Below are 11361 nucleotides of genomic sequence, written 5' to 3' on the forward strand. Positions count from 1 at the left end.
CCTCTAACCGACTGGGAGGCAGCCCTTAAGAGCGGCGGCCTTTCAGAGCAACTACGGGCTGTCCAGAGGGCCTGCGACAGGGCGAAAGACCACAATCTTCTGGCCTCGACGTGGGGGCGGCGCGCGACAGCTGCAGGGACTCCCTGAAAAGGGAGGTACCCTAATGCGGTTCCTCAGGACCATCAATAAAGTTATTTGTCTGTCTGTCTGTCACTCTCCTTATGACTGAATCATTCAAAACTGAGCATAGATCGGGCCACGCCATCTGCCAGGTATGCGGGCAGCATCCTGTCACGCTATATAAAAACTGGAAGTCTCCTCGCAGTCTTTCCTCTCCGCATGTCCCGTTCGCCAACATCCCCCTACCCATGAAAATATTTGGCTGAGCTGGGCCGCACACCCCAAATACCAGCTACAGATCGCATAGCTCATCCTGGTAGCCGATGACAGCCACATATAGAGACGACTCGCATTGGGGGCGCTATTCCGGAAATTGTCCGATTATATTGTGTAATTATCGAATGGCTTCCTTTTGACCCAATCAGAAAGGCCGCAGCAGCCCTCTGGGATAATCAGAGCTGAGGAGATGGCGAATTCGACAGTATCGCTGTATTCAAGACAATGCAGTGCAAAGCAACACGGACAAAGAAGGCAGATAAGGCATTGCGCATCTACCTGCGCATGGCGTGGCCTGCAAGCGTAAACGACGGTTTCGTAAGCTTAAGATTCTAGGCAGAAAAAAGAATATTACTGCTCATGACCTTTTGGAAGCTTATCACATTAAAAAAAGAGGCACAGGCTTCGTTAGCGACACGTCTATCTGCTTATTTAGTAGTGAGAAACGCCTTTTTGTATTCCCCTTTCTTTTCCGTGAAGAACGTGTACGCATGCGCTATGCTGAGTGCATCTATTATTTCCTGTTTTTCTTGATATAAACTTTTTCTTGTCCTTGTTTGCAAATGGTGCGCGGAACTGAAATTACTTAATTGAATTTGTTTTAAAATATCACCCGCATCGGTCAACAGCGAACTGCAATAGAACAAACAAAAACAGCGTTTACACATTTATCACGCAAGCGCAGGAAGGTCAACTTAAATAAGGAAAATTCGGCACATAAAATAAGGCTGTGAAGAGAGTCTCGACGCTGTCATGAAAACGCATGGAATGTGGAGAAAGTGCTGTCTCAAATAAAAATAAGTGACTGCCTTAAAGTTCCTAGTGGAGTTGCATACACAACTTAACACTTCGTAATAACTCAATAACATTGCACGGTTTGAAACCAGTCCTTGCCACTGTGATGAGCGTTTTGATTCCATCATAAGCATTAAACCCACAAAAGAGTGAAGCGCAAGTGACATCGATCGCAATATGGCTCCCAGTACTTCGAAATATGCTGCTAAAAGGTGTGAATAATCATTTAGGGTGACAGTAATTCATAGTGTTGTTCGGGGCACCCTTTTAGCTATCCGAAGAGAGTGCACTTCTTCAATGGATTCATCTTAGATCCCAGCGGGCACCTAAAGGCGCTTGCGAAAGCCAAGGAATTCTGCACAAGTTTGTTGCAATTGGCCGAGAAGGGATGAACGACACCTTTCATACTGCATGTCATATAGCACATTGTCAGAAAGAACACCTGTGTTTCCGAGAAATCGGCACTAATGGAGAGTTCTTTCTCAGCTTCCTTTGTAGCATCCACAAACGCGGAGTAGGCGATCTCGAGCGCCGGAATCTCTGGAAACAAGCTGTGGTCGCGTTCTTCGCTGTTGCTGAGGCAGTTGTCTCTCTCATCAAAGGCCGCCTTCGAGTTTGCGCTGATGATAGAGGTGACCACTCCACCATGCCTAGACCAGCGGAGGCCCTCTCGGTCGAGTGCTTTGACCAGTTCAAACGCAAAGGAGAACCCTATGCCGCCGTAGAACATGGCGCGTGTGCCCTCGCTGTAGTACAGTGGACGGCTGACGGCGCCGATGGCCACGCCAACGCTGTTCATAAAATAGTCGTATATGAAATAGGGCTGTGCGTAATTCAGTGGCAGCCCTAGCATATATTTGTAGGCAGAATCTTTCTTGACGGTGCGCAGACTCCGAATGGACTTGATCCAGTAGCTGCCGAACGTTTTCTCGTTTTCGGGGTAAGTCTTGAAAATCTCTTCGAGGCTTTCGTTGGTTAAGTACTCGGCCGGAGGCCACACCGCCAATTCAAGTGTGCTAAGCTTCGCTGCCACTGAATCCTTGCTCTTCGAGTCCAGCCACTCAGACGAGTTCACATAGTGCACGGCCTTCAACCTCAAGCGTCGGAATCCTTGATATATCTGTAGCCTGTGTTCCTTCGTTATTCTGAGCGCAAACTGCATTGACAGTAACACGGCCTTGTACGCCACTTCTATGTGAAATGCGCAAAATGCTGGTCTAAGTGTATCGGCTATCATCTGGTCTCCATACCTCGTCAATAGTAGGCGGCTGTCGGCAACCGGACCGTAGTGCTCAACGAACTGCCATGAAAGAAATTCCAGAATTTGCTGGTTCGAGTAGTTGCCGAAAACCTCCCCCACAGTGAGCAGGAACTTCACGTTGCTGACTACAACATCATCCTGTTGCTTCAGCACGGGGTGAATGTCAGTTACGTTCTGTAAACGTTTTATCCAACGGAACGACTGTACGCTCGGTGTGTACACTTCCATTTCTCCAAGGGGGAATGTCGCCGCTTCTTTTGGAGACACATGAAGGGCTTGGTTGAGGGCCTCGAGGATGTCGCCTTCTAGGCGGGCGGCCTCTGTGGCTCGCCGCGCACTGTCGATAGGGATAGTGCTGGTGAATGCCGTATAGAACTGGCTCCAGTACTCGTAGTATCCCCCAGAGTTGATGACGCTGCGGTGGTGTTGGAGGTAGAAGGGCAGCTGTGGAGCGGGTTCCAGAGAGAGTCGCCAGAAGTCTCTTGTCCCTACACCATACTTGAGTATCTGCACGGTGAACCAGAATTCGATGTGCCAATTGTAAGCTAACGTGAGGAGCACCTCCAGGGCGTCGATCTGCTGCGTTTGTTCTTCTGGCCAGGACAAGCCGAGTTGTTGGATAAACTTGCGAAATTCATTTATCGTTGAACCGTATTCAGAGGAGCCGCTCATGCAGGATTGGAACATGAGTAATGCCTTGTGGCCAACGGGGAACTTTTTCGAGCCTTCCCGAAGGGTCTCCTCCAAGCCGAATAACCACGAAAACACCATGTCTTCCATGACCGACGTGTCAAAGTCTCGCAACTGCTTCCTCTCACCAGGTGGGGACCATTTGGAACATACGTGAGCACGAAAGTCTTCACAGGCATCGATGCTTTGGTTTAGCGCGTGGTGGAGTAGTGCTGCATGAGCGTGACAGTCTTCCGTGATGCACAAATTTTTAGGGGTTGGTTGGTTCATGGCCATAAGCAGCAGTGCAATAGCCACGACGACCGCCAAGGTTAGTGCAAGTGACGCGAAGACGGCATATGCTGCTCGACCGAAGAGATGTCCGTAGCCACTGGTGGTGCTCCGTGTACTCCGCAGCTGAAAAAAAAAATAAGAACAAAAACAGCAATGTAAGGTAAAGCAGACCCCTCGCGAAGACAAAAACATTCACCGTTGAGACTACTGAAAATGAGGAACTGTGGTTCAGCTTCCGTGCTGTGCAACCACTACTTGTACTGCGAACTTCATTGACAGTTACCATTTACAACAGACTTTAAGGCAACATTGCTTTCAATACTATTCGCACTGACTTTAGTACGCTTATATTCTCTGACCACGTCATGGCATCTTACTTTGCAAATAATCTGATCGAGTGGCCTAATATAGGTTCATAATTCTTCCGGTACTTATTTTTATATTGTTTCATGTGTGCGAGTTTCACTTCCAACTGGAACATCTAATAACCACCAGCACATACGCTAAAATAGCCAACCAAATTCCGAACTTCCTTAACAATCATCTAACCGTTATGACTATACATGTTGAAACCCCGACTATTCACTACTTCAAAAAGAATATCGCCTGGTATCTTCTGTGCTTCCCCATTTGAGCATAATAGTAGGAGCCACTTGCTGCTAATGTCAAGCGTTCTTTTCTTGCATATTTAAATATATATTTCAATGTGTGCATTTTACTGTATGAACAGTGTTCCTTCCACGTGTTGCTATTTTGAGTTTATTTGATGTGTGAATAAAGAAATAAACGTGTGTGCAAAAAATTTTTTAAGCTTGCACCTTGTTGCACATCTGTCTGATTTTCATTTCAAGATACCTTACGGGCCCCATGAGAAGGATTGAGTAAGGGGGGCATCACTGAATGAAAATTGTACGCGATAATACCACACAGATGAGTAGAAATAATCGCTGCAAAACAGGGTTACAAATGCAGAGCTGCGTTAGCAAACAAACATCGGATAAATTATGTCACGCACATTGCTCGCACACATAATCAAATATCGTGTAGAAGAGGTGTAGTGTAAAGCATGAAAAGCCGAAAGAAGAAACAATACTAACAATACTGAGATAAATAGAAATTACATTTAGGCGTGGTGTGCAAATCATCTGACATATTTTATTACGTACATTGCTCGCGCACGCAATTTAAGGCATGGAAGAGAAAAAAATCCTGCGTGACGTTACACAGGTATACAGAACATGGCATAAAGTGCGACGCTTTTTTATTACAGAAACTGCTTGTTCAGGAGTTGCCTAAATTTATCTCTATCTGTTTGCGAACTGCGCTCTGAGGAAGAGAATTCCACAAACGGATGGCTCGTGGCACAGCTGACTGATTAAATGCATCCGTGTTTCTGTAGATGCGAGTGAAACTTAACTGATTATTCAGACGTCGTGAACTTGCACGTTCCAGCAGCAAAGACTATGACTTCATTTGGTGAACATATTTTTGGAGCACGACAGCAATGCCACATCGCGACGACTACTTAGTGCACGAAGTAAAAGATAAAGCTTGCTTCAAGTTATAATTGAATGTCTATCGTATTTGCCGGAAATGAATCGACTAGCTCGGTTTCGGATGGCTTCATGCATGGAGATTAAATATTCATGATGAGGAGACCATATCGGAGATGCGAACCCGAGTAGCGGACGGGCGAAAGTCAGGAATGTTAGTTTGCGGATGTTAGGCGGGGATTTACGTAGGTTGCGACGAATTTATCTCAATGTTTTTGAAGCATTGGCGCATATGGTTGTTATATGAGAGGCCCAGGAAAGATCTGGTGCGAGATTAACGCCTAGATATTTGTACAGTAAAGCCTCCATTACTGGATCAGTATTTATATAATAAAAACCTAATTTAAATTTTTTTTGTGAAAGTCATTACTTAGCATTTCGATGAATTTAAGTATCATTTGCCAGGTGTTGCACCAGTCGCTAATGCGTTGAAGGTCACCTTAAGAATAAGATGGTCCTCAAAGCTGGTAATTGGTCAGTATATTATACAGTCATCGGCGAAAATTCGCGAGCAGAAAGAGATGTTGTTTAGCAGATCGTTGATGTAGAATAGAAAAAGCAATGGTCCTAATACAGTGCCCTGCGGTACACCGAAAGTTACTTAGGTGAGGGGTGATGTAAAATAGTTTACAACGGTGAAGTTAGGAAGCTGCGTATCCTCCGTAACGTTATACAGTTTAATTTGAGAGCAAAATATTTGGAAATTAAACAGCAGTGTCAATGCTGGGGCTAATGCGTTGAAGGTCACCTTAAGAATGAGATGGTCCTACAAGCTGGTAATGGGTTGGTATATTATACATCCTCATCATAATCTTCATCATCAGACTGGCTACGCCCACTGCAGGGCAAAGGCCTCTCCCATACTTCTCCAACTACCTCAGTCATATGCTAATTGTGGCCATGTTGTCCCTGCAAACTTCTTAATCTCGTTCGTCCACGTAACTTTCTGCCACCCCCTGCTACGCTTCCACTCTTTTCGAATCCAGTCCGTAACCCTTAATGACCGCCGGTTATCTTCCCTCCTCATTACATGTCCTGCCCATGCTCATTTCTTCTTTTTGATTTCAACTAATATGTCATTAACTCGCGTTTGTTCGCTCACTCAATCTGCTCTCTTCTCATCCCTTAACATTAGCCCATCATTCTTCTTTCCATAGCTCATTGCGTCGTCCTCAATTTAAGTAGAACCCTTTTCGTAAGCCTCCAGGTTTCTGCCCCGTAGGTGAGTCCTAGTATGACACAGCTGTTATACACTTTTCACTTGAGGGATAATGGCAACCTGCTGTTCATCATCAAAGAATGCCTGCCAAATGCACCCCAGCCCATTCTTATTCTTCGGATAATTTCAGTCTCCTGATCCGGATCCGCGGTCACTACCGGTCTTAAGTAGATGTATTCCCTTAATACTTCCAGTTCCTCGCTACCTATCGTAAACTGCTGTTCTCTTCTGAGAGTGTTAAACATTACTTTAGTTTTCTGCAGATTAATCTTTAGGCCCACCCTTCTCCTTTGCCTGTCCAGGTCATTGAGCATGCATTGCAATTGGTACCCTGAGTTACTAAGCAAGACAATATCATCCACGAATCGCAACTTACCAAGGTATTCTCCATTAACTCTTATCCCCAATTCTTCCCAATCCAGGTATCTGAATAACTCCTGTAAGCATGCTGTGAATAGCATCCGAGAGATCGTATCTCCCTTCCTGACGCCCTTCTTTATTGCGATTTTGTTTATTTCTTTATGGAGGACTACAGTGGCTGTGGAGCCACTATAGATATCTTTCAGTATTTTTGTATACCGCTCGTCTACACCCTCATTCCGTAATGCCTGCATGACTGCTCAGGTTTCGACTGGATCAAACGCTTTCTCGTATTCAATGAAAGCTATACACAAGGATTGGTTATATTCCGCACATTTCTCTATCACCTGATTGATAGTATGAATATGGTCTATTGTTGAGTAGCCTTTACGGAATCCTGCCTGGTCCTTTGCTTGACAGAAGCCTAAGGTGCTCCTGATTCTATTTGCGATTATCGTCGCAAATACTTTGTAGATCACAGACAGTAAGCTGATCTGTCTATATTTCTTCAAGTCCTTGGCTTCCCCTTTCTTATGGAGCAAGATTATGTTGGCGTTCTTCCAAGATTCCGGTACGCTCGGGGTCATGAGGCATTGCCTATACAGGGTGGCCAGTTTTTCTAGAACAATCTGCCCACCATGCCTCAACAAATCTGCTGTAGCCTGATCCTCCCCAGTTGCCTTCCCCCTTTGCATAGCTCCCAAGGCTTTCTTTACTTCTTCCGGCGTTACTTGTGGGATGTCGAATTCCTCTAGACCTTTCCCTCTTCCATTATCTTCGCGGGTGCCACTGGTACTGTATTAGTCTCTATAGAACTACTCGGCCACTTGAACTATCTTATCCATATTAGCAATGGTATTCCCGGCTTTGTGTCTTAACGCATGCATCTGATTCTTGCATATTCCTAGTTTCATCTTCACTGCTTTTCGGCTTCCTCCGTTCCTGAGAGCATGTTCAATTCTATCCATATTATACTTCCTTATGTCAGCTGTCTTAGGCTTGTTGATTAACTTCGAAAGTTCTGCCAGTTCTATTCTATCTGTAGGGTTAGAGGCTTTCATACATTGGCGTTTCTTGATCAGATCTTTCGTCTCCTGTGATAGCTTACTGGTTTCCTGTTTAACGGCGTTACCACCGACTTCTATTGCGCACTCCTTAATGATGTCCATAAGATTGTCGTTCATTGCTTCAACACTATGGTCCTTTTCCTGAGTCAAAGCCGAATACCTGTTCTGTAGCTTGATCTGGAATTCCTCTATTTTCCCTCTTGCCACTAACTCATTGATCGACTTCTTATGTACCAGTTGCTTCCGTTCCCTCCTCAGGTCTAGGCTAATTCGAGTTCTTACCATCCTATGGTCACTGCAGCGCACCTTGCCGAGCACGTCTACATCTTGTATGATGCCAGGGTTCGCGCAGAGTATGAAGTCGATTTCATTTCTAGTCTCACCATTCGGGCTCCTCCACGTTCACTTTCGGTTATCCCGCTTGCAGAAGAAGGTATTCATTATCCGCAAATTATTCCGTTCTTCAAACTGTATTAATAACTCTCCCCTGCTATTCCTAGAACCTATGCCGTATTCCCCCACTGACTTGTATCCAGCTTGCTTCTTGCCGAACCTGGCATTGAAGTCGCCCATCAGTATAGTGTATCTTGTTTTGTCTTTACCGGTCACCGATTCCACGTCTTCAGAGAAGCTTTCGACTTCCTGGTCATCGTGACTGGATGTAGGGGCGTAGACCTGTACGACCTTCAATTTGTACCACTTATAAAGTTTCACAAGAACTGCCACCCTCTCGTTAATGCTATAGAACTCCTGTATGTTCCCAGCTATATCCTTATTAATCAGGAATCCGACTCCTAGTTCTCGTCTCTCCGCTAAGCCCCGGTAGCACAGGACGTGCCCGCTTTTTAGCACTGTATATGCTTCTTTTGACCTCCTAACCTCAGTTAGTCCTACTATATCCCATTTTAAGCCCGCTAATTCCTCCAATAGCACTGCTAGACTCGCCTCACTAGATAGCGTTCTAGCGTTAAACGTTGCCAGGTTCAGATTCCAATGGCGGCCAGCCGCAGCCCGAGATTCTTTTCGCTAGAATAGCAGCTTGGGCTTGTTGGTTTTCCATCCTGCTAGTAACAGCGCAAAATGTAGACAAGGACGAGACAAGAAGACACCACAAGCGCTGACTTTCAACAACGTTTATTCCGAAAGAAACACGGCTTCTTATAAACATTGCCCTCACGTGTCGCAGTCACGTGATCGCACATCATGTGAAACAAGCACTTTTTTTCTTTTATACACTCAAGATAGCGGTTGCACGTGCAAAAGCTCAAGTTCTTTTTTTGTCAGTAACAAGGACGGCGTGCTAACGCATTGGTCACGAAGTCTGGTAATCTCGGCCGCCTCAATTATCTCCCGGACCAGCTGGTCATTGTGTTTCTTCAGCACTTTACAGCGTCTAAATTCTGCGGCGCAATGATGGTGCAGGGATTGATGATGATGATGATGCAATGATGATGCAGGGATTGCCCCTCAAAAGATTGCGCCGCAGAATTTAGACGCTGTAAAGTGCTGAAGAAACACAATGACCAGCTGGTCCGGGAGATAATTGAGGCGGCCGAGATTACCAGACTTCGTGACCAATGCGTTAGCACGCCGTCCTTGTTACTGACAAAAAAAGAACTTGAGCTTTTGCACGTGCAACCGCTATCTTGAGTGTATAAAAGAAAAAAAGTGCTTGTTTCACATGATGTGCGATCACGTGACTGCGACACGTGAGGGCAATGTTTATAAGAAGCCGTGTTTCTTTCGGAATATACGTTGTTGAGACCGAGATTCTTAGCACCCTCTGCTGCATCACAGGTCTGACCACCACCGTGGCCAGTTGCTTCGCAGCTGCTGGGAACTGAGGGCCGGGGTTTAATCGTTGTATTCATATAGGAGGTTGTGGCCAAGTTCTGCACCAGGATGGCCAATCCTGCTCTGGTGAGGGAGTGCGTTACCGGTTCTGGTCGCCAGGATCAGGCCCCACTCCAGGCCTGTTTATGCAATTTTAACAACACGCGTTTTTTTTTTTTCGGTGGAAAATTGCGCGGCACCGTGATTTGAACCACGGTCCTCTTGCATGCGAGGCGGATGATCTACCTTCGCGTGCAAAAAGAGATTTTAATGGACAGATCGTTCATGTACATTAGAAAAAGCAATGGTCCCAATAGAGTGCCCTGTGGTACACCGGAAGTTACGTAGGTGAAGGGTGATGTGAAATAGTTCACAACGGTAAATTGCTGACAATTAGTTAAAAGTTACGGACCGAAGCTAAAATTAAACAGTTTAATTTGAGAGCAATTAATTTGGAAAGTAAACGGCAGTGAACCACACGGTTGGAAGCCTTAGAAAAGTCGAGAAAGATTCAATTTGTTTGAAGGTTATGGTCCTGGAGAGAATGTACGTCAGTAGGGAACTCTAATAACTGTGTCTCGCACGATAAACCTTTGCTGAAGCCGTGCTGGTTAGTAAAGAAAAAGGTATTCGATTCAAGATGTTAATACTGTTACGTGTGGAAAGGCACAGAAGAAAGAAGCTATCTACAGGCTGTTTACACTGGAGCCAGACAGGCAGGCCTACACTCGCTCGCGCCAAGGACACCGGCTAACTTCATCGTCGTTCTCGCGGCGGCTCGTCTCTTGAGCATCTCTAGATGATATCGTAATAATGTTGGCTTACAACAGATCCTTCGTCATTCGCGTTGCAATACAGGCTGCCAGATGAACTCCTCGATGCATAGCGCGCACGGAGTTCGCCGCGCGCTTACCGTGTAAGCGCGAACCACTACCATAAATAACTGATACTAGTCAAATGTCACTTAAATGCACTTTCTAAGCACATATTGTTACGCGTGGAAAGACATAGACGAAAGAGGCTATTTACACTGGAGCCAGACAGCCAGGCCGACACTCGCTCGCGCCAAGGGCACAGACCAACTTCATCGTTGTTCTCGTGGCGGTTCGTCTCTTGAGCATCTCTCGATGATATCGTAATATCGTAACAGCGCCGTCACGGTGCTGTTAAATATCCAAGGCGCGTGGAGTGTTGTAGGGCTTGAGTCGGGCGACGTGGACAATGTCACTGGCTGTCCCAGCGGAGGATGTAGTGGGCGTGGCTAGGACGATTTCATAGGTGACATCGGTCACATGGGGGAGCACGCGATATGGGTTTGTGTAACAGGAAAGCACTTTTTCACAAAGGCGAACTTTACGCGATAGTGACGAAAGCAACACGAGGGTGCCGGGCACAAAATGGACTTCACGGTGACGGAGGTCGTAGCGTTGCTCCTGTTTGTCTTGAGGCACTTGTAGACGAGCACGCGCAAGTTGGCAAGCATGGCCAACATGGGCGATTGCATCACGGGTATAATCGCTAGTTGAAGCTGCGGCGGACGGAAGCACAGTGTCCAGTGATAGCATCGGTTCTCGGCCATACAAGAGGTAAAACGGGGAAAAGCCAGCAGTTTCAAAAGGGGACGAGTTGTACGCAAAGGGAATGTAAGGTAGAGCCAGGTCCCAGACACGGTGGTCGTCTGAAACGTATTTGGATAGCATGTCTGTAAGGGTGCGGTTCAAACGCTCAGTGAGGCCGTTCGTTTGGGGGTGGTAAGAGGTGGTAAATTTATGCTGTATTGAGCAGGCACGCACGATGTCGTCACTGATTTTGGCCAAAAACGTACAGCCACGGTCTGTTAGCAATTGACGCGGAGCACCATGTATCAAAATGATATCATGTAGGAGGAAGTCCGCAACATCACTTGCGTAACTG

At 46.1% G+C, this 11361-nt stretch overlaps 1 protein-coding gene across 1 annotated transcript; it reads right to left on the bottom strand.

Annotated features, from left to right (window-relative positions):
• Positions 1 to 1462: 1462 nt before the first annotated feature.
• Positions 1463 to 3412, bottom strand: LOC126522233 (neprilysin-1-like). The gene has a single exon (XM_055066287.2). The coding sequence runs from the start codon at positions 3410 to 3412 to the stop codon at positions 1463 to 1465; it is 1950 nt and encodes a 649-aa protein (XP_054922262.2).
• Between the last annotated feature and the right edge of the window lie 7949 nt (positions 3413 to 11361).

This window comes from Dermacentor andersoni, chromosome 6, assembly GCF_023375885.2.
Source record: "Dermacentor andersoni chromosome 6, qqDerAnde1_hic_scaffold, whole genome shotgun sequence".
Taxonomy (NCBI): domain Eukaryota; kingdom Metazoa; phylum Arthropoda; class Arachnida; order Ixodida; family Ixodidae; genus Dermacentor; species Dermacentor andersoni.

Bases quoted from the DNA above. Each gene is read 5' to 3' on its own strand.
- LOC126522233 (XM_055066287.2), bottom strand. From the start codon at position 3,412: ATGAACCAACCAACCCCTAAAAATTTGTGCATCACGGAAGACTGTCAC.